The sequence below is a fragment of the Mirounga angustirostris genome, unplaced genomic scaffold (assembly GCF_029215605.1).
Source record: "Mirounga angustirostris isolate CCGP_5_RB_7025 unplaced genomic scaffold, mMirAng1.0.hap1 SCAF_3, whole genome shotgun sequence".
Taxonomy (NCBI): domain Eukaryota; kingdom Metazoa; phylum Chordata; class Mammalia; order Carnivora; family Phocidae; genus Mirounga; species Mirounga angustirostris.
The window spans coordinates 93,467,897-93,489,240 of record NW_026991711.1 but is presented as its reverse complement, the minus strand read 5'-3'; the positions used below and the strand labels follow the sequence as shown (position 1 = coordinate 93,489,240).

The 21,344-nt window shown below is 54.8% G+C and overlaps 1 protein-coding gene across 3 annotated transcripts in view; it reads left to right on the top strand.

The window, feature by feature from the left end:
• GLI2 (GLI family zinc finger 2) overlaps positions 1-21,344 on the top strand; it is a 245,890-nt gene that overhangs the window by 213,846 nt on the left and 10,700 nt on the right. For all 3 annotated transcript variants that reach the window (XM_045869019.3, XM_064586408.1, XM_064586407.1), the window contains 5 exons: positions 7,311-7,512; positions 8,719-8,929; positions 10,215-10,337; positions 13,955-14,089; positions 17,859-18,008. In XM_045869019.3, the coding sequence (XP_045724975.2) occupies positions 7,311-7,512; positions 8,719-8,929; positions 10,215-10,337; positions 13,955-14,089; positions 17,859-18,008 (821 nt within the window). The remainder of the gene's footprint in view (positions 1-7,310; positions 7,513-8,718; positions 8,930-10,214; positions 10,338-13,954; positions 14,090-17,858; positions 18,009-21,344) is intronic.

The window sequence follows — 21,344 nt, the reverse complement described above, 5'->3', positions numbered from 1 at the left end:
TTATAATGTGGCTTAAGTGGCCTTCCCCTCCAGCCTCGTCTCCCCCGCCTTGTACACCACCTCCCACCGCCCCGCTCCATCTGCAGCCACCTGGACAATGGCCGGGCACCTTCTGCCTGCAATGCCACTCCCTCCAGCCTTGCCCAGCTTAGCCCTGCACCCAAATCCAGCCCCAGCTCAACCGCATCCGCTCTCGAGTGCTCGCGCTCCTGCCCTTTTGTCCCGCTGGGTGCTGCTGCCTTGTTAACAAACCGGGGAGCCCTCCACGTCCTGGAGCTTGGCTGCCAAGGAGCAGGCCTCCGTGTTTGCAGAGTGACTGATTGAGTGAGTGACACTTACAAAAAACCCTAGGATGGAAAGATGCAAACTGATTGGAGAAGACACTGTGCTGAGGCAAGCAGCTGCCGGCTTGCAGGGAGCCGGGGAGGTGGCTGGGAACACGGCCGCTTTGTTCTTGGGGGCGCTCCGCATTTGGCAGCATCTGGGGCTGAGCCGGAGCAATGGGAGATGAGCTCACCAGTGGGCGTGAGAGCGTCCAGCTCACGTCGGACTCATCACACCCACCCACCATCCTTTCTCCACCTCTCCTCTTGGGAACGTGATTGGCTCCGGGGTGCAGAGGGAAGTGTCCATCGTGGGCCCGAGCAGGCAGATCAGTTTCGAAGGCTGAGGCATGGGGTGGGGCTAGGGGATTTTTCTGAACCCTGAAGGATTTCAGGAATGGATGATTCTTTTCCTTTGGTCCCAGTCACTTATGATCCAAGCAAATCAAGAGTAGTCCAACATGATATCCTGTATGTGTCATTACTTAATACAGTTTTTCTTTTCAAACCGGTTTGAACTACAACCAGAACCTTTGCTTCTGCTTTTAAAAATGTTTTAGGCATTTCTGTTTGGCTCTGATGCCCACGTGGATGTGCGGGTCACGTGCATCCCAAAGAGACTCCAGTGCTCATAGCCCAGGCCTGCCTCTGGGCTGTCCCCAGCCTCTCCCCTCCTATAAACTGGGGAGCAGGGAGAACCCACCAGCTCCGGTGCTTTCTGCTCGTCCCATCTGCTGGGGTCTGGGGAGAGACCTTCCCATTGAGTTTCTTTCTGCTCAGACTCTCCCAGAGAGACTTGTGAAAGTTCAGAGCCCACCTGTGGAAGGGTCCTGAGACTCTCTGAGGACATGTGTGTTCATGTTAGGAAGCCTCCCATAAGCATGGCTATGACACGTAAGCTCTGTGCAGGTGTAGGGGGCCTCAGCGTGTGGGAAGTTGAGACTAACCCTTCCCTCTCGGTGTGTTTCTTCTCCTTCTCTCTCTCTCATTCATTCTGAAGGTATTTCTTGAGCATATCCTATGTGCCAGGCATGGTTCTAGGTGCTAGGGACACAGCGATGCATAGCGTGCCAAGTCATGCGCTCAGGGTGCTCCTTGGCAGGACAAAGAATATCCATCCCCAGGCCACCCCACCTACCCCGGCCTCCTTTCTCAGCTCCTTCCCTTCATGTTCCAAGAGGAGAGAACTTTCCAGAGGCTTTGAATGTCAAGCTGGGGTGTGGAGGCCAGGTCTGCCGGACTATGTGAGCGACCTGCAGAGAAGGTGCAGGAAGGCCACCTGGGTCCACACCCACCAGGGCAGGTGTCCCCCGCCTGCTCGCTGACAAACCACCACCACCGTTTTTACCTGAGCCAAGTGCCATCAATACGATTCTTTAATGATACATTTTTAATACACTCACCTTTGGGGGTTAAATAAATAGATCTTAAAGTAAAATTGGTATATTTTTTCTCATATGGGAAACCTGATCATATATGAGGAAGGCATCCACGTCCCTGTCTCCATCAGGCCTAAAATAACCTCATCTGGGTAGAGTACACATCCTATGTTGAGGAAAACCCCCACGGGGGTGGGGGAGAGGCAGGGGGACAGAGAGGCCTCTGATGGGGCTCTAGCTGGAGTGCAGATGCAAGCCCTGCCCTCCTCCCAGGGCACGGGGCTGGGCCGTGGGCGGGATCCAGGGCATCTCCTGTGTCCTTCCCTTGCCGCGGGCTTCCCAGCCTCCTGGTGGTCGATGAAGGCCCGCTGCCTCCTGTTTTTAAAGGAGGCTGATTGATAGCAGGAAGAGTGGGAAGTGATGCTGCTCGGGGAGGTAATGGATAACCGGTCAGGGAGTCCAAGGCCATCACTCTGCCTCCCGGTTCTCTGGAGGGCGGGGGATTCACTGGCTGTCACCAGGGCCTTAAAATGGAATCTTCTTGTTTTATGCGGTTGAATATTGGTGATTTAACAGCAGAATGGTAGCTGCCACAGCCCCTCCCCCTCCTCCTCCCACCACATTGAGAAGATTGAAATGTTTCCGATTGAAATGTTGTCTGTTTACAGCCCATATTTCCTCCGAGCTGTATATTTTATTGTCATATTGACACTAATTTGACTTGGATGTCACCTCCATTCTGACGCCCGTTCTTTATGCCGCCTGTGGGTCCAAGGGGGTTTTCAGAAACCAATTACACTGATCACACCACATAGAGGCAGGAGGAGCTGTGGAGGGACTGTCGGAGTCCTCAGTCGGGCAGGGAGGCTGTGCTCAGCCTGTAGACAGGAGGGAGACTGAGGCAGAGGAGAGCAGGCTGCAGGGCCCAGAGGGGCAGGACCGCCGTGTGGGTGCAGGCCCAGGCTGACTGGTGTGTATGGCTCATCTGGTGAGCCTGCACTCACAGTCCTGAGAGACCAGCATTATGAAGTCACTCTACAGGCGCGGAACCTGAGGCCCTGCGCCCGAAGTTTCTTTGTCTGCATCACAGAACTAGGAAATGGTCAGCCTCTGGGCTCCAAAGCCTAAGTGTTCTCACTTCCCCCATAAGACGGGGTGAGGGGGCTGTGGACAGCTAAGTGTAAGGCAGGTTAAGGTCCTCTAGCTGGGTTTCCTTAGAGCATTTCCTCAGCTGAGTCCAGAAGATAGTGGTTGGGGCAGGGATATGCAGGAATGCTCCGGTTGAGGATTCAGAGCCCACGAGTCAGGCCACAAGGCTGGGTCCTGCTGTCCCCAGGGGAGGCGTGTCCCAGCCCCATGCTCAGGATAGCATCTGGCCCAGAAAAGGCTCCTGGGGTGTCGGGCTGGGTCGCAGCTCTCTCCATCGCTGGTGTCACACCTGCGCTGAGCAGGCCCCGTGGAGACAGGTCCTTGCATCCCTCCTGCTGCCCTCAGCCCTGGTTCCTGGGTCCTCAGGGTGTCCACCTGGAGTATGGGTGTTATGCTGATCACTAGCCCATAGCACTAACCAAAGGACCTGAGGTGGGTCCTTTGGGCCCATCTTCCAGGTGAGGAACCAGCTCAGGGAGGTCCAGTTCAGAGCAGTCAGGCAGGGTCAGAACGTGGTCTGCCTGGGCCCAGGGCCTGTTCTCAAATCTCCTGCCCTTCCCGGCTGCCCCCGGGAAAGCAGCAATGTCCCTGGGCACTCTGGACCTAGCTAAGGCAACCCCAGGCACCTAGCGAACGTGGCCTAGTACTGTGACTACTACTTTTATCACTCCCCTGGACAGTGAGCTTCACAGAAGACCAGGGCTGAGGGTCCTCCCTGCTTGCAGCCTCTGTAGTGACCAGCCCCACGCCTGGCACGCTTTCAACACTGACAGGGGGCTGATGGGAGGATGAGGATGAACTAACACACGAACGAGCAAAAGAAAGACCTAGTAGATGAAACAGGGTCCAGATGCCAATGGCAACAGGAGTGGGTCGTATCGGGCGGCGTCTGCCCAGGTGAAGGCCGGCTGGTGTCCGGTCACTTGGCGGCTGACAGAAATCAGCACAGACTCATCCACAGATGAATGGATGCCATGACTCTGCCCTTCTCCAGTCATAAATCACCGGAGAAGCCACAGGAAATGAGTGCCAGGATTTTCTTTCTATTTAGTAATTTATCAAGGGAAGAGGTGCATTAATAAATATATTTCCCTTGAGGGGTGGGTATAACAGAGATGAATATCACTGTCAGATTTGGCCTGTTTCCTCTTGTTAGGGGCACAGGAGAGGGTGGGAATCCAAATATTAGCCACAAAATCTTTTTTAAAAAATGTATTACACAGACAAGTGTATTTCTTCCTTTATATGATGTTAGATCTTCCCTCACCTCATATTTCTCCATTTGCCACTCAGTCCGTAAGTAATAGGAATCTTTGGGAAGATTCACGTTTGCATCTTTGATTTTCCTTCGAAGTAAGGATTGACAAGGCGTGAACTCAATAAATAAGAACAAAGAAGCCTAAAGGACCCCGAGTGAATGGACAGATGAGTGAATGCTTTAGTGGTGGGTGTGCTATGTGGCCCAATCGTGTTTTCTAGACGTGCTGTCCTTTACTGCAGTATTAGCGTTAGGCTCACCCTGCCCATCGAAACCATCCTCCTTGCCCCTAAAGAAGCTACGTGAACTCTCAGTTTCACTTTAGAAGGTCCGCTGGGTTTTAGGCACTTCCGTGGTCTCTGGGTGGTCCTCACAATAACCCAGCAAGCCGAGCTGCCCTGCCCCCACTGTACAGATGGGCAAAGAGAGGCTCAGGAGGCTGAGTCATGGGCTCCAATGCGATCACTAAGTGTTGGGTTTGGTGTGGCTGGCTAGCGCAGCTGTGTGTCCCCACATGGTGTGTATGTGTGTCTGTCCAGCCCAGCCCCCAACCCTCCAGGACATCCTTCCCCGAAAGATGCCTCGCCTCCCCACCCTGGGCAGAGGCGGTGTGCCGAGTGGTCTGGCGGCCAACTGCCTGACCTCCAGTCCATTTTTGTACTTCCCCTGGCTGTACGACTTTGGGCAAGCCGCTTGTTTTGTCATTCGTAAAATGAGAGTAATAACAGCCCCTTCCTTCTAGGGCAATTTTACACTATTTAATACTTCAGAGATAAACAAGTTAATACATTTGAGCGCTTAGAACAGCATCTAGCACCTTCCAGGCGGTCCATAAATATTGACTCTCCGTGGCTGTGATTCTGCTCTCCCTCACCACAGCGTGCCTGTGCGGGTGGCTCAGCCGTCACCATCTCGCACTTGGGCTCACCGCTGAGCCCGCTGTCTGTGCATCCATGTGGAGTGAGGGGGGAAGGACGCCAGTCCCTGGCGCCTGAAGGCGGGAGAGCCAGAAGCCATCGGAAAACCACACCAGCAGATGCAGGCTTGCCGATGGACACCTGTTTGGACTGGGGCGGGGAACCTTCCCAACAGAGGATGTCAGGATGCTTTCCCTGGGAAGGTGGTAACCACCTGAGGTCTGAGCACAGAGAAGAGGGAGGAGCACTTCAGGCAGAGAAATCTACATGTGCAAAGGCCCCATGTGGAGAGGCAGGTGACCTGAGGGGGAAGCTGGAATGTGGCTGGCTGCAGAGCCTGGGACGTGGGCAGGATGAAGCTGAAGAGGTGGGCAGGGGACACCCACAGGGCTGCCAAGAAGCCACCCTGAGGATTTGGGCCTTTTTCCTAATAGCACTGGGGAGCTCTGGAGAAGGGGGCACAGGGACACGATTCGATTTACACATTAAAGAGCTCTCTCGGGCTGCAGTGAGGCATGTGCCATCCACATAGCAATTAGCTAAGGGCTCAAGGATGACCAGGGTTAGTGGTGGGCTGGAAGGAGTTGGGGGAGGGTGGGAGAAAGGGGACCTGTCAGCAGCTTTGGGGGCAGACTCAGGAAGGAGGTGAGGATGGGAGGCGTCAAGCCAACTCCCGGGTTCCCCGGTTCCCGCTCTGCTGTGTGGGTGGTGGGAACCCGCTGAGCTCAGCCCTGCAGGATACCCCTAGTGACCTGGAGCTACCTTTCAGACAGATTCTGCGGCCTCATCTGTCCTCTGCACAGCCTCAGAGGGTGTTTATCCCTGTGGCCCACGAGGAAAGGGGCTTCCCGGGGTTGCCAGCCAAGGGTGAGCGGCTGGGGGAGCGCCGGGCATGGGTTCCCCAGGGCCCAGCAGTGGAGGGGTTGGGGTGGGGGGGAGCGCCAGGGCATGAGGTGGTGGGGCCGGAGCTCTGCTGAAACTTCTGCAGGTGGTAGTTACGGGCTCTGCACTCACACAGGCTGAACATGCCCTGAGCCTTCTCGGGCTGGTCGGCACTGGGGATGGAGGTCAGAGATCCACAGGCCATCAGCCCTGCCCTTGGTGTCCCCACAGCTGTGGGGACAAGGCACCAACACACCAACCCTGCAGCCAGGGTAACCTGCTGCCTCCCTGGAGGAGGGGGACCTGCGGGATCCAAGCAGTTCTGAACAGACAGAAGGGAAGAAGGAGGACATCACAAGCCTAGGAACAGCCAAGCACCGGCAGCTACTAGAGCTATATCCGGACGACCCCGGCAGCCCAAAGGGAACCGGGAGGCCACTGAAGGGGCACAGAAAGAGGTGTCAGCCCAGGTGTCCAGAAACGCAGGACCATGGCCGTGCATTTGGGCGCCCCTGCCGTGGGGCAGGTGCTGCTCACACACGTCACCTGCTCTCCTCCTCACCACAGCCCCGGAGGTCGGAACCAGGAGACCCCATCACGGAGAAGAAACCAGGGCTCAGGGAGGGTCTGGACAGAGCAGAAACTCGCACGTGGGAGTTGCCCCGTGATGCTGTCAGACCATTCCTAGGCCACTGTTTGTCCAGAGGAAAGACCCAGAACCCTGACGGGGGGCGGGGACTGTGTGAAGGAGCAGTCTGGAGCCCTGGCAGGGGAGTGTGACCCAGGATGAAGGCAGCCCCGTGCAGGGCAGGCTGTCCTCCCTTCTCGCAGCTCTGTATGGGTGAGGGGTGAGAGCTTCTGCAAGCGGTGGGGGGATGCCTGCGCGTCGTGAGTGCTGAAGGTGACAGGTTCCCGAAGCCTCGGGCGGCTCCAGGAGCCGGACAGGGGCTGCCCTCGGGGGGGGTCTGGAAAGGTGCCGGCCACGCCGTGTCTTGGCTTGGTGCTGGTGTCACAGGTGGGTTCGCTTCGTGAGAGGCCGCCGAGCTGCTGGGCGCTTATGGTGTGTGTACTTTACTGCCATGCCTTGGGCGTTGCTGACTCCCGCCCTGCTGTCTGCAAAACTGACAGTGAGGGCGCTCATTTATGTTCGGTGAACGTATTCTCTCACCCAAGCACTGACCTGCGTCTCTCCCAGCCTCGCCACACCGTGCGCGGATCCGTCCCATCCTGCAGAGAAGCCAGCTGAGTTTGAGACAGGCTAGGTCCCTTGCCCAAGAGCCCCCGGCGGTTCTCATTAGACCGTCCTCAAAGGCTCTCCCCGCTGTCCGCCCCCACCCAGTCCCCTCCCCCGATTCTATGCCCCTACAAGCACAGTGACGCCTGGGGTTGGCTGTCCCCACAGTGTCACGTTTCTCCAGCCCACGGGTGACGCCCCGCCTGAGCCGCAAGCGGGCGCTGTCCATCTCCCCGCTCTCGGACGCCAGCCTGGACCTGCAGCGGATGATCCGGACGTCCCCCAACTCGCTGGTGGCCTACATCAACAACTCCCGAAGCAGCTCAGCGGCCAGCGGCTCCTACGGGCACCTGTCGGCAGGCACCCTCAGGTGAGCCCCGGCCGCCAGGGGGAGGCCGCCTGGGGGCCCCGTGGGGAGGGGCCGCGCTTTCATCCCGAGGAGAAGGACAGGACCTGTTGCTGCATTTGTGAATCAGTGCACTTGCACCTGGTTCAGGAATTCAAAACCGGTAACGAGGACTTTGAAATGGGCCGACGTTTGAGTTTGGCCCCATGTGCTCCTTCAGCCCGCAGGCACGCTTTCTGGTGTGAAAAGTGACGCTTAGCAGGCCTGGCATGAAAGATTCCGTCATGGAACCAAAGGTGGCTTTCTTAGTATTTCAGCAGGTGTCGTGGAGCAGCCACGGCTGTTGGCCGGCGCTGGGGACCACGCGAGGCATGACAGTGACCTGGGTGCCGCCAGGTCTCTGGCTGGACGCAGGCCTCCCGCTGTGGTCACGGCATGGCACACCCAAACCTCATGGACACCATTCGCCTTTGTGTCCATCCTCCCCACCCCCACCACGCAGCCCAAGGCTGCTTTAGGACTCAGACCCAACCACCTTGACTGAACTCATGTCGACGTGGCTTGCTCACACGGCCGTTGGCAGGAGCCTTATTTCTCGTGACAGGGGCCTCTCCGTAAGGCTGCTTTGAGCGTCCTCCCGCCATGGCAGCTGGCTCCCCTCTCCCGCCCCCAGAGTGAGTGATGCAGGAGAAAGTAAGGAGGAAGCCACAGACCACCCGTGTATGGCTTAGGGTCGGAGGTCACCCTTATTCCTTAGTATCCTGTTCTGGAAAGAGTGGCCCATACACCGACGATAGAAGGGGCCTAGAACCCCAGTAGAAGTGAAAGAAGAGAGGGGACCTTGTGAGCTCGAGGCCCCAGGGCACCTTTCCTGGACAAGGGGGCATCAGGACCGGCCTCAGGGGCCCAGTGGGGTTCAGATAGTCCGGGAGTCATGATGCAGGGGTGCCTCTCAGGCGTCAGAGCGGTGAAGGGCCGGGGTGTGGGGATGAGAGGCCTGGCTCCTCCTGGGCGCCAGTGTGCTGGAGCAAAGGCTGCATCATGGGGCAGGGCCCGGGGGTGAGCACAGAAGGGGAGGCCTGAGATGGCAGGCAATGGGGAGCCCCTGCTGGCTCTTGAGCAAGGTAAAGCCCTGCTGGCAGTGAGGTGAGCCACACTCCCCGCCCAGGCCTTGGCAGGGTCCTCTCTGCCCGCCACCTCCATCCCTGACTTGTCTGCTCTTCTTTGCAGCCCCGCCTTCACCTTCCCCCACCCCATCAACCCGGTGGCCTACCAGCAGATCCTGAGCCAGCAGAGGGGCCTGGGCTCGGCCTTCGGACACACTCCGCCCTTGATCCAGCCCTCGCCCACCTTCCTGACCCAGCAGCCCATGCCCCTCGCCTCTCTCAACGCCACGGCCACGCAGCTCAGCAGCAGTAACTGTCCAAGCCACAGCACCCAGGTAGATGGGTGCACAGGGTGGGTCACCGGGCTCTTGGGATCCCGCGAGGGCTGATCGTTGCCCTCTCCCGTCAGGAACTTGTGGAAGGACTCTGGGCACAGGTCCGGCTGGTGGGATGTCTGCTGGGCAGAGGCCATGGGATCAAAAGGGCTGGATGCCGGGTCAGGAGCCCGGGGCTGGGTCCTGACACCCTCACCTTTCCTTGGCAAGTAGCCAGCCGATAAGTTCCGCAGTCACCTATCTAATCAATGGGATGAGTAGACAGAGAGAGGCTAGAAGTCAGAGGCTGGCAGACAGAGTACTCTGTACAGTTTAGTCTTAGAGCTTAAGTTTACAAAAGACCATCTTATCTGACCTCTCCAGCAGGCCTTTGGTGTGGCAGGGCCTGCTGGTACGGTGCCTGCACACAGTGGGTGCCTTTAGTATTTGGTGAGGGAAGCCCCATTTTGCAGATGAGGAAATGGAATTATAGAGACAGTATTGGAGAACGGAGAGGCATAGGCTCTGGAATCAGTCCTACTGTGTTTTGGACCCTGACTCGCCGAAAGTTCTTCCAGCCTGGGCTAATACATGTGCCAAGTGGGGCCTGCTGCCTAATTGGCTCATTGTGCGCATACATGAGCTTGTGTGCACAGAGCCCTGAGTAGACCTGGATCCTGGTTAGCATTCACGATGACCGTTCTTGAGGTGGAGGGATTGTCCAGGCCAGCCACCTGGCAGGGCACAGCCCAGATGTGACCACGTGCTGGGAGGGAGGCAAGACTCCACCCTGTCCAGAAAAGCCCCTCTTCCAGGACGCCCTCTCTCTCCACCCCAGGACTCCAGGCGGCCGCCTGGGGCCTGCCCCCAGACAGCGGCTGTCAGCTCTTGTCACCACCTGACACTATGGCTCTAGCCCCCTTCTCCCGAAGAACTAGGCCCTTCCCTTTCCTGCTCCCTGGGCTGGCCGGGCCCTGTTCTCCACAGACCCCGAGCTGCCCCTGCTCTCATGCTTCGGAGGGCTGAGTAGTTGAGGCTGTTGGAACAGGAGTGATGGTGTCCAGCATCTCCCAGAGAGTTTCTTTTCCATTCCCATGGAGGTGGGGGGTTGGAAGGCCGAGCTCTGGACTCTCCCTGGCTGTGCCCCTGGCCAGAGGACCAAGTACGGGGAGCCAGCTTCTGAAACTTCAAACACCAATGTTGGCCCAGTCTCTGTGGGGAGGATCCCAGAGGTAAAGCCCAAACAGAACTTGGCATGTCCTCGCCCTGCCCCTGTGTGACGGGCTCTCCTACACTCCTCCTTCAGAACAAGCCGAGCAGCGAGTCGGCTGTGAGCAGCACCGTCAACCCCATCGTCATTCATAAGCGCAGCAAGGTCAAGACAGAGGCCGAGGGCTTGCGGCCAGCCTCCCCATTGACCCTGACGCAGGTAACCTGCTGGCTGTCCTGGCCACCCTCCAGCTGGATCAGCGGACCTGGGACCTCAGCCCTGGTGGCAAATGGATGAATGGACAGCTGCCTGCATGGATGAGTGAACCAGAGTGGGCGGGTACAGCGTGAGCTCAGGGAGGACCAGAGCTGTGTCCCCAGCACCCCGCATATCACATGCTCATCAAACACGGGTCACGTGAAAGAATGGATGGATGAATGGATTGGATGGATGGATGGATGGATTGGATGGGTGAGTGGATGGAAGGATGGACGGATGGATGAATGGATGGATGGATGGATGGATTGGATGGGTGAGTGGGTGGATGGATGGATGGATGGATGGATGTGTGGATGGATGGATGGATGGATTGGATGGGTGAGTGGATGGAAGGATGGACGGATGGATGAATGGATGGATGGATGGATGGATTAGATGGGTGAGTGGGTGGATGGATGGATGGATGGATGGATGTGTGGATGGATGGATGGATGTCTGGGGCTGCAGCCATCTCCACCCAGCACCTCACATAAGCCCCAGTCACACTCACTTGCTTGTGGCCCCTGAATGGTTATGGCCCCTGTCCCGTTGCTCCCTCTTCCTGGAATTCCACCCCCCACCCCATCGCCCTCACTGCCACTGCACCCTTTCCTGATCCTCCTGGGCTCCTGCTCGGAGCCCACCCTAGTGCCTACACTGCACTGTAAGCTTTGGAGAGGGTGGCCTTTGGGAGAAGTACTCCACATCACCAGGGTTTGCACAGGGACTGGTGCCAAGTCGCTATGAAATTATATTTTCTTTTTTTGTTTAAGATTTTATGTATTTATCTGAGAGAGAGAACACACGTGCATCCGGTGGGGGGGGGCGGATAGTGAGGGAGAGGGAGAGAATCTCAAGCAGACCCCATGCAGAGCACAGAGGCTGATGCGGATCTCGATATCATGACCCAGAGATCATGACCTGATCGACTGAGCCACCCCGGTGCCCCGAAATAATATTTTCTAATGACTCAATGCACATTTGAGGGAGTGAGTGGCGTGGTGAGGAGGGAAGGAAGGGAAGATGATTCTTGGCAGGAAGGTGAGGAATGGAGCAACCCAGAGCCTGGGACTGGTCTGTTGTGGGGCTGAAACCCCTGTGTAGGTCCCTTTGGAGATCTTGCCCCTTACTCAGACATTCTGAGACAGCAGAGAGAGACAGGCCCTGTTCATGGAGCAAAGGCCTGTCATGGGAAGGGCTTAGTGTAAGTGCTGAACCCACCGGTGAGCCTCCCTCCCCCCAGGCCTCTTACCGTGGCATGATCTCCATCTGTTACTCCAGAATCACCAGCTTTGACACCAAGGATGCAGGGGACCTCCTGTCCCCGTCTCCCCAACATCTGCCAGACCATCCTTTATCAAAACTGTAAACCATCGGGCATGCTCTGGGCACTTAATTTTTATGAAATATTGGGTCCTGTTACTGTCAGGCAAACAGAGGAGTTGGTGACAAATTTTTCTCCCCTTGCTGATGCCAAAGCATCTCGGCATGATGCATGGTTTCCATGAGGTTGGCCATCATCGGGGGCCGTTGAAATTGACGAGGACGGCACATATCCAGGGGAGATAAACGTGCTGTAGTGGCGAGGACAAGCGCTGAGCCCCCGGGCACCCCTGCCTTACCCCTCTAACTCAGAAAGGCAGCACAAAGCCCTCCTTCCTGCCCGGCCTGGCTCCTCAAACGTGTCCGTGGAAGGAAAGCCGTTTATCACGAGAGGTTGTCACCGTGTCGCTCAGTGTCCTGATTCAGTGACCTGGCTCATTTGCAAGGTGGATGCTTCCCCTTGGCAGGCAGTGCAGCATAATGAATCTCCACTCTGCTTAAGGCCTCTAAACCGTGGGCAAGGATGATGCCCAGCTCCATCTGGAGGCCTGAGCATACCCGTGGCCCCTGTGCCATCTTGCGCTCACATGTCCATCTGGCAGCTCGTTCGAGAGTCTTCTTGGGAAAGGGCAGGACATGCGGCTTATGAAATAAGAAGTCTGTTTGCAGTTTTTCTGACCGTGCAGAGCAGGTGTAGGAGGCCACGACCCCACAGACCTCCCATAGCTAAAGGTCCTGGGCAGGAGTGCTCCTGCACCTTCCTTGTTGGACCCCATGCCTGCCCATGAACTTAGGAAACCACATGTCATCGTTTGCCTTTTCAAGGCAAGGGCATTAATTGAAAAGCACTCTGAGAAGCAACCAGAAGCTCCTCTGAGAGGAGTCCTTTGCAGTTCCAGTGGACAGTCGGTCAGGGGCCTGAGTCTGCGGCCAGCCGGAGGAGCCGGGAGGCCAATTTCCCCACACCCAGAAATGGACTCAGCAGTAGTAATGAGGTTAATGGGCGAGCGGCAGCCTCCACTTCGTGGTCTCTGGAGCAGGTGGGGGCTGGGGCTCCTGACTGTGGGGGAGGTTGTCCCCCTTAGTCTGAGCTGTAAATGTTTTCCCCGGGGCCTCTTCTGAAAGGCAGACTATTCCTGCTGTTTGGTAGATAGTGTGAAATGGAAAGCAACTAACATCTGCCTCTGCCTGGCTTTGCTCTGAGCTGCCTATGAGCCAGCGGAACACTGGGGAGTCCTTGACATCCTGTAGAGGTCCTCACTGGGCCTTCGTCCCAGCCTGGCACATCTGTGCCTCCCTTTCTCCCCGCCACTCGCAGCCCGCCCCCTGTGTCCCCTGCCAAGAGGCCGCCCCTGACCAGCTCCGCGTCAGCATCAGCTAGGGTGGGGCTCCCTGTGGGACAGATGCCCAGTCTCTGGCTCTTCTGACAGTGACAGGCTTTGTGCTCTCTGAAAGGAATTCCAGGCACCTGTGATCGGGGGAAGGCCTATCTTGGGGGCCTTCCCTCTGCCGCCTTGAACGGGGCATATGTGGGCCCCATCATGATGGGGCGACTAGAGTGCAGATCTAGGCTGTCACGAAGTCACTATGTGCTCTGCGGAGAGCAAGGTGGCCTCTCCCTGAACCCATTTTCCTAGCTGTGGTGCATGAATACAAACGCCCACACATCTTAGGGCTGTCACGGGGAAGAGGAGCGGTGGGGGGAATTTGCAGCAGTACGTTCACTCTACCCTGAGTCTGACCCGGGGCGTGCTGTGTGTCCCTGGGAGGAGGGGACCAGGTGAGAGTCAGTTGTCTGAAGGCCGGACCAGATGCATGTTGGCTGTTCTCTTGCCTCCACGCAGGACCTGACCTCGTACACACTCGAAATAAAAATGCCCCCACCCTGATCCCCTGGGGCCCACCCCGGCTTCCCCCCGAAGGAAGCCAAACCAAAGAAGCAAAAGTCCCTGCCCTTTTACCTCCTGTTCTTCTTGCCAAGTCAGTTGACCCAGGATGTGATGGGACACTTTGGTGATGAGAAGCCAGCGGGAGAGAGGAAGGAGGGAGGCAGCTGAGGAAAGCAGCTGAGTGCATACATGTGCATATGCGTGTGCGTGTGTACGTGTCCTTACGTGTGTGCACATGTGCATGCATGCATGCGTGTGGCCCTCGGCACAGACTGCCTGGGGCCAATAGTGACCTTTGGTCGGGGGCAGGTGGCTGAAGGTGGCTCACCGTGGGTGTGCTCTGCTTCCCCCCCCCGCCCCGCCCAGGAGCAGCTGACTGAGCTCAAGGAAGACCTGGACAGGGATGACTGTAAGCAGGAGGCCGAGGTGATCATCTACGAGACCAACTGCCACTGGGAAGACTGCACCAAGGAGTACGACACGCAGGAACAGCTAGTGCATGTAAGCCTCCAAGCCCTAGCTGCCTGCCCCGGCGGGCAGAGCTTCCAGTCCCTCTGCTGGAGAGAAGGGCCTGGATGAGGTGGCTCCCGGAGATGCCTGGGCCACAGCCTCTGCAAGTGGGAGGCGTACGCCTGCTTCTAAAAGGGCCCTTACAAATGCATACATCCTAAGAGATTAATACAAAAATAAGTAAATGGGAAAATTCAGGAGAAAGGAACAATAAGATGAAGCCAGGAGTAGAATGTATTTTAAAAACAAAGTGCTCTGGACTATAAGTCACATAAATATCCTTTTTTTGAGCTTCCTAGCAGCCAGAGCAAAGAGGGAAATAAGACCAGTTAAACCAGCCAGCATCTGTAAGATCATAACAAGCCTGACCCTGAAACCCTGAAGAAATTCCTCCTATGGAGGGAGGAATTAGTAGTTTCCTCTGGGAGACCATTCCCAGAGACCCAGTACACACAAGGGCCGACGGGGTGTTGGTACCGTATCAGGAGGGGGCTGCTTAAATGTGCCTGGATGCTGACAGGCCATGGGACCTGGGTGCGCCTTTCATATCATGTCCCTTGGTCTTCACTCTGAAGTCTTCTATAGCAGCATTCACGTGACGGCAGTGAGGGGGTAACCCCAGTGGGAAGAGCAGAGGCTTCAAAGCTGGCTACATCACAGCTAGCCAAGTGGTTCCGAACAAGTCACTTAACCCCCGCGAGCCTCAGTTCTTTTTTTCTTCTGTAATGGCAGGTGAAGCCTACCTCGCGAGGGTGTGACGGTTATAGATGGAATGCCCACGTAAGCGTGCAGTAGGTGGCATTTCATACGTGGTGGTTCCCTCCCCCCTCCTCCTCCCTGTTCCCCACACCAGCCTGAGCGAATCTCTTCTGCATCCAGAAGAGAAATTGACTTCAAGAATAACCCTCCCAGCTACCCCCTACCCCCGCACACAAACACACACACACAATTCTTGGGGACTGAGAGTCTGCACAGATGAGCCCCACACCAGACTAGCACTCGATCGCTGGGTAGGGTAGATACACACACTGTTCCCATCCAGAAGCCACCCCAAAGGAGCTCGCTTCTCCCCAGCCCTGTGCACTCAGCAGTTAGGACACCACCCACTCCCTCCGGTCATGAGAGTTGCTCTCAAATACTGGAGGTTTCTTTTGCTCTGGGGATCCCCCCCACCGGTGCTCATGGAGGAGACTGGGATTTCCCAGCAAACCTGTTGCCGTTGACACAGCACCAGCGGAGCATGACTGCTCTAATCCCTCCTGGAAATTGAGCCTAATTTTTCAACCTGTACCACGTCTTTGGGTGAAGGAGTCCAAGATGGAGAAGGGGCCATGGGGGCTGCGAGTTGTAGGACGGATCAGATGAGATGAAAGGAGAGAGAGGACAGCACGCAGGGCCGGGAGGGGACCGGCCAGAGAGTGGAGATGCAGACACGAGAGGTGTGCTGGGTGATGAGCGAGCCGGGCCACCAAGAGCAGGGAGGGAACTCCTCCAGTAAAAGGCATCAGGGGCAGGAGGCTTTAGCTGCAGGCTTCTGCCTGTGCCCAGGACTGTCCCTGCAGGCGCAGGGGAGTGCCGCTGCCTGGCCCCAGAATGAGAAGGCCCCTATGAGAAGAGAGCCAGGCCCTCGGCCCAGCTGTGTCTTTCTCTCTGCTCCCTGGGAAGATGGATGGTGGCAGGCACACAGGCGAGCCGGAGCCCCCAGTCGATTATTAACAATTTGTTGCTAAGTAAACCAATAAGAAAAAAATGAAAGGCATTGTCAGGAAGCATTTTTATCATTTGAAAGGCTTTAAAAATGGAAAGTGAGGCTAATATGATAAGATTTCCCTGGAAGTTCAAAGCGCTGTAGATTTTACTCGCTCCAACACTGACATTTGTATGCATGACAGCTGGGCCTGTTTCTCAGGGCGTGTGGGCCTGGCGGCTTGCTGTCTCTCTGGGTCGGGCTCTCCGACAGCCCCGCAGCTTGCAAAGATCGACAGCAGCACCGTCCAGTAGAAAGTCACCTCCAGCCACAAGGGCCCACCACGCGTGTAACTTGACATTAACCTGGGAACATGTTTTAAAAAGAGTAAAAGGAAACAGGTGAAATTCACTTGAAAAATAGATTTTCTGTCACCCAATATATCTGAAAGGTGATCGTTTTGACGTGTAATCAATATAAAGCAGAATTATTGGGATATTTGACATCCTTTTTTTTTTTATCGTCCATCTTGGAAACAGCCCATCCCAGTTGGGACCAGCCACATTTCAAGGGCTCAAATCCATAAGGGGCGAATGGCTACCGCGTTGGAGGTGGTGGTGGGTGGGAGGTGGTGAAAGCGGGAAGACGAGCGGAGAACAGAGAGAAGAGAGGCGGTGGGGCTGGAGAGAATAGGCAGCCAAGACCTGAGTGTCCCACCCTCCCGTCCCCCTTGGGGGAAGCAAGCCCAGCCTGATCCGCACACAGACAGGACACGACCTTGAACCGAGAGGGAGATGGAAGGGGAAGGATGGGACCTTGATGGGGCACAGGGAGGCTCCCCGGTGGCCTTTAGAGAGAAGCCCTAAAGGGAGAGGAAATACCCAAGGTCCAGTATACTTTTTCAGTCCACTGTGTGAGTGACTAACACCACCTGTTTTCACTCCCCCCAGATAGATAAGCAACCTCAAAGCCTAAGGACATAAAAGTCTGGAGGCCCCACACATATCCACACATCCTAAGCTCAGAGCTGGTAATACCCCTGCTCCAGTGAGTACTGCAGCCTTCAGTGAAATAATCAAAGCAAGTGACTAAAATCCAAAGGGTCTACCCAGGGCAGCTTGCTCTGTTCCCTTTGACAGAAAGGGAACTTTGGCCCATTGCTCCATATCAAGGGAGAAACTACTCAAGGTGACACACATGTGATGAGCCCGAGGCAGAAGCTGGAACATATGGGGGCAGAGACTGGGGAAAAGAGGAAAGTCAGTGTCCCATTCCCAGGCCAGGGCAGTGCTGCCTGGGATGCGCCTGAGGACCCCTCCTCCATGAAAGGCTTCTTGTCCTTGCCCTTCCCAGCTTCGCCTGAGGTGGCCCCGCTGGCCCTGGGATGCAGGGCTCCCCGGGCCATGCCTCGAGATCAGTCGTGCTGTCTTTGGCTGACCTGCTTTACCTTCCTGGGCCGTCGTGTGCCGGGAGGCAGCCTCAAACAGTGCCCAGAGCCCAGCATCAAGGTCAGAAACGAGCCCTGCCTACCCTTGCTGCCTGGGCCCTGCCCAGGCCACCTATCGATCTGGGCCTCCGTGAAAAGGGGCGGAGCCATCACCTCACAGGCTGCTGTCAAAAGTAGAGATGAGGATGCCTTTATGTTACCATTATGATAAAAAGTGTTATTCAGGAATTCCTGGGGCAATAGGGGCAAGCTTGGGAGAAGCTTCCCATGCGCCAACCATGTGCATGTCAGCCTCGCTACAGTTCATTAGTGCCTACTCTTTGCCGCCCAGGAGCATCATCATCCCGACCAGAGCCTGGAGCCCAGCCTGGGGTGAGCGGGATGCCCTTGCCCATCACGGATGGTCACTTTGATCACTGACTAATTGGGGAATGCCGCTGAGACGAGTAGCACAGAGTAGATCTGCAGTTAGTGGCCGCTAACGAGAGCTGATGAGGAGGTGTGGCCTGGCTCACAGGCGGTGGTCTTGTCGGGAGGGCGGGGGGCGGGGTTCTGCACGTCGGAGGAGGCGTCCGCAGGGCCGGGTGGCCGGGCTCACGGCCTGTCCGTGCGCTTCTTCCCGGCAGCACATCAACAATGAGCACATCCATGGGGAGAAGAAGGAGTTTGTGTGCCGTTGGCAGGCCTGCACGCGCGAGCAGAAGCCCTTCAAGGCGCAGTACATGCTGGTGGTGCACATGCGTCGGCACACGGGCGAGAAGCCCCACAAGTGCACGGTGAGTGGACCTTCCGGCGCCCCCCTCACCCCCCGGGTTGTCCGGAGCTTCCGGCGCGGCCCTTTCCCCCTCCCCGCGTCTCCGGAGCACAGCCGCGCCCGTGGCTGATGTGGGCTGTGCTGGGCATGGCTGGCCACGGGGAAACGTGGGTCGAACAGGCCACAGCAGCATTCCGGGGACCCACCTCCGAAACGAGTTGTCGTCTGTGCTCCTGCCCTGGGCCTTCTGTCCGCGGGGGGTTCTTGAGGACCCCATCTGTCTGCTCCCCAGAACTCTGATGGACTCGGGGGGTGCGTGCATCTTGGTAACTGCAGTGGGGATGTGCTGGTGGCTCTGTAGTTTTGTCTGTGTGTGGCCATGAGCCCCACGGTACGGCTATCCGCCTGCAGTTCGCTGGGCTGGCGGACCGCAGGTGCCAGCTCCCAGTAGCACCCCCTAGTCTGCCCCGCCTCCCCGCCTCCCCGCCCCCCCCCCCCCCACACACACAGAAAAGCTTCGCTGACCAGTCAGAGCTGGAGCAACAGCCCTTTGGTTGAATTTATTTATTTTTTGTATTTCTTTTTTAATTTTTATTTTAAGATTTTATTTCAAAGAGGGAGAAGCCAACTCTGCAGAGCAGGGAGCCCGATTCGGGGCTCCATCCCAGGACCCCTGGCATCATGACCTGAGCAGAAGGCAGACGCCTAACCAACTGAGCCACCCAGGCATCCTGAATTTCTTTTTTTAACATAGACACAAAAATAAGACCTTTTAGACAGTTTCCCTTGAGATGTCAACAGAATTTGTGGCTGTAATTGGCAAGACCTTTTTTTAACACACAACTGCTCCCTCTTTAAAAGGGCCACTGCTGGACCCGTGATGCACTGATGTGGTTGCAGCTAAAGCCTCCGGGAACTCTCCGTGAATTACCTTATTTTATAATTCCGAGACAGACATTTTGTTCTCATTTTAATATCTCTGAAATCATGCTGTCTTAAAATTGGTGTGAACGGGATTCAACGAAATATGCTACCTTTGTTGGCGGGTTTTTTTTTTAACTGAGATAAAATTCACATGCTATAAAGTTCACCGTTTAAAAAATGTACAAGTCAGTGATTTTCAGTATGTTCACTAAGTTGTGCAACCATCACCAATAGCTAATTTCAGAACATTGTCATCACCCCCAAAAGAAACCCTAGACCTGTTTGCAATCACTCCCTGTCCTCTTCCCCCCTACTCCCTAACAACCACTAATCTGCTTCCCTGTCTCTATGAATTGCCCTGTTTCAGACAATTCGTTAAAACAGAATCACGTGATGGACAGCGTTTGTGTCTGGCTTTGTTCACTCAGCATGTTTTCAAGGTTCATCCATGTCATAGCATGTATCAATACCTCGTTTCTGCTTGTGGCTAAGCAACAGTCCGTTGTATGGATAGATCTTAACTATTTTTATCCATTTACCCAGTTGATGGATATTTGCATTGCTTTCACTTTTTGGCTATTATGAAAAATGCTGCTCTGGACATTAGTGTACAAGTTTTCAATTCTCTTGTGTTTGTACTTAGAGTAGAATTGCTGGGTCCTATGGTAACTCTGTGTTCAACTTTTTGAGGACCAGCCAGACTGCTTTCCAAAAAGTCTGCACCATTTTGCATTCCCATCAGCAATATGTGGAGGGATTTCTCCACGTCCTTGCTAACACTTGCTAACTTGTGTTTTGATGACAGTCATCTTAGGGGATGTGAAGTCACATCTCATTGTGGTTTTGATTAGCAATTCCCTAATGACTGATGATGTTGAGCATCTTTTCATGAGCTTAGTGATCATTTGTATACTATCTTTGGAGAAAGGTCTACTCAAATATTTTGCCCATTTTTTAAATTGAGTTACTTGTCTCTACTCTCGGGTTGTAGTAATTCTAAACCCTTATCAGATGTATGACTTCCCAGTAGTTTCTCCCATTCTGTGGGTTTCTTTTCATTTTCTTGATTGTTTCCTTTGAAGCAGCAAAGTTTTTAATTTTGGTGAAGTCCAACTTTTTAACTGCTGGTGCTTTTGGTATCATATCTAAGAAACCATTGCCTAATCCAAGGTCACAAAAATTTACCCCTATGTTTTCTTCTGTGAGTTTTATAGTTTATAAATATATAGTCTTTTTACATACACACACACACACACACACACATGGTTTTATAGGGTAGCTCTACCATTTAGGTCTTGAATCCATTTTGAGTCCATTGGGTATATGGTGTGAGGTAGGGGTCCAGCTTCATTCTTTTTGCACGTTGCTGTCCTAGTTGTCCTGATGCAGTTGTTGAAGAGACTGTTCTTTCCCCATAAAATGGCCTTAACACCCTTGTTGAAAATCACCTGACCCTAATATATGAGTTTATTTAGTCCATTGATCTCTATGTCTGTCCTTATGGTAGCACCACACACAGTCTTGATTACTGTAGTTTTATAGTAAATTTTGAAATTGGGAATTGTCAGTTCTTCAAATTTGTCCTCCTTTTGCAAGACTATTTTGGCTCTTCTGGGTCCTTTGCAGCAAGTTATTTTTGTAACACTCTTGAGTTATAGCAAACCATAGCCCTGTGGTATGAGCTGTGAGTCGTAGAAACAGATCAATGTACCAAATATACTCAGTCAGACTGGTCAGGAAAAAAGGGGAGGATGCAAACAGTGTACCAGTTTCTACTGGGGTTTGTGTGTCATTCTGAGGGCAATTTTCATAGGAACATTAGATGCTATTACAGTATCTTGGGTATATGTTCAGATCTTCCTAGAGTGATCCATCCTTCCTTCCTTTCTCCCTCCTTTTCTGCCACTCTTTCTTGCTCCCTCCTTCCTTCCTTTCCAAAAATGCTTCTTGAGTGCCAAAAAAAATTTTTTTTCATCAGATATTAAATACCGGGAACACAAAAATGAACAAGATCTAGAAGGTACCTGTTCTCTTGGAGCTTGTTTCCTATGGGAAGGCCAGATAACAAAATGATGAAGATTATAAAGTGTGGTAGGAAGTATAAAGCAAAAAGAGTAGTCTTATGATTAAGAAGATCAGAGAAATTCTCCTAGAGGAAATACCCTAAGACATTGAGAGGGAGTGAGCCAGGCCAGGATCCGGGTAGGGTTCTAGCCAGAGGGGACTGTGTGTGCCAAGGCTCCATACCGGGAAGAACTTAGTGGGGCCATGGAACTGAAAGGGGACCAGCATGGCCAGAGCGAGGGTGAGGCCAGCTCACTCAAGGATTTGGAGAACACTGGATTTGATTTGATTTGATTTGATTTAAGTAGGCTCCATGTCCAGCGTGGAGCCCAATGTGGGGCTTGAACTCACAACCCTGAGATCAAGACGT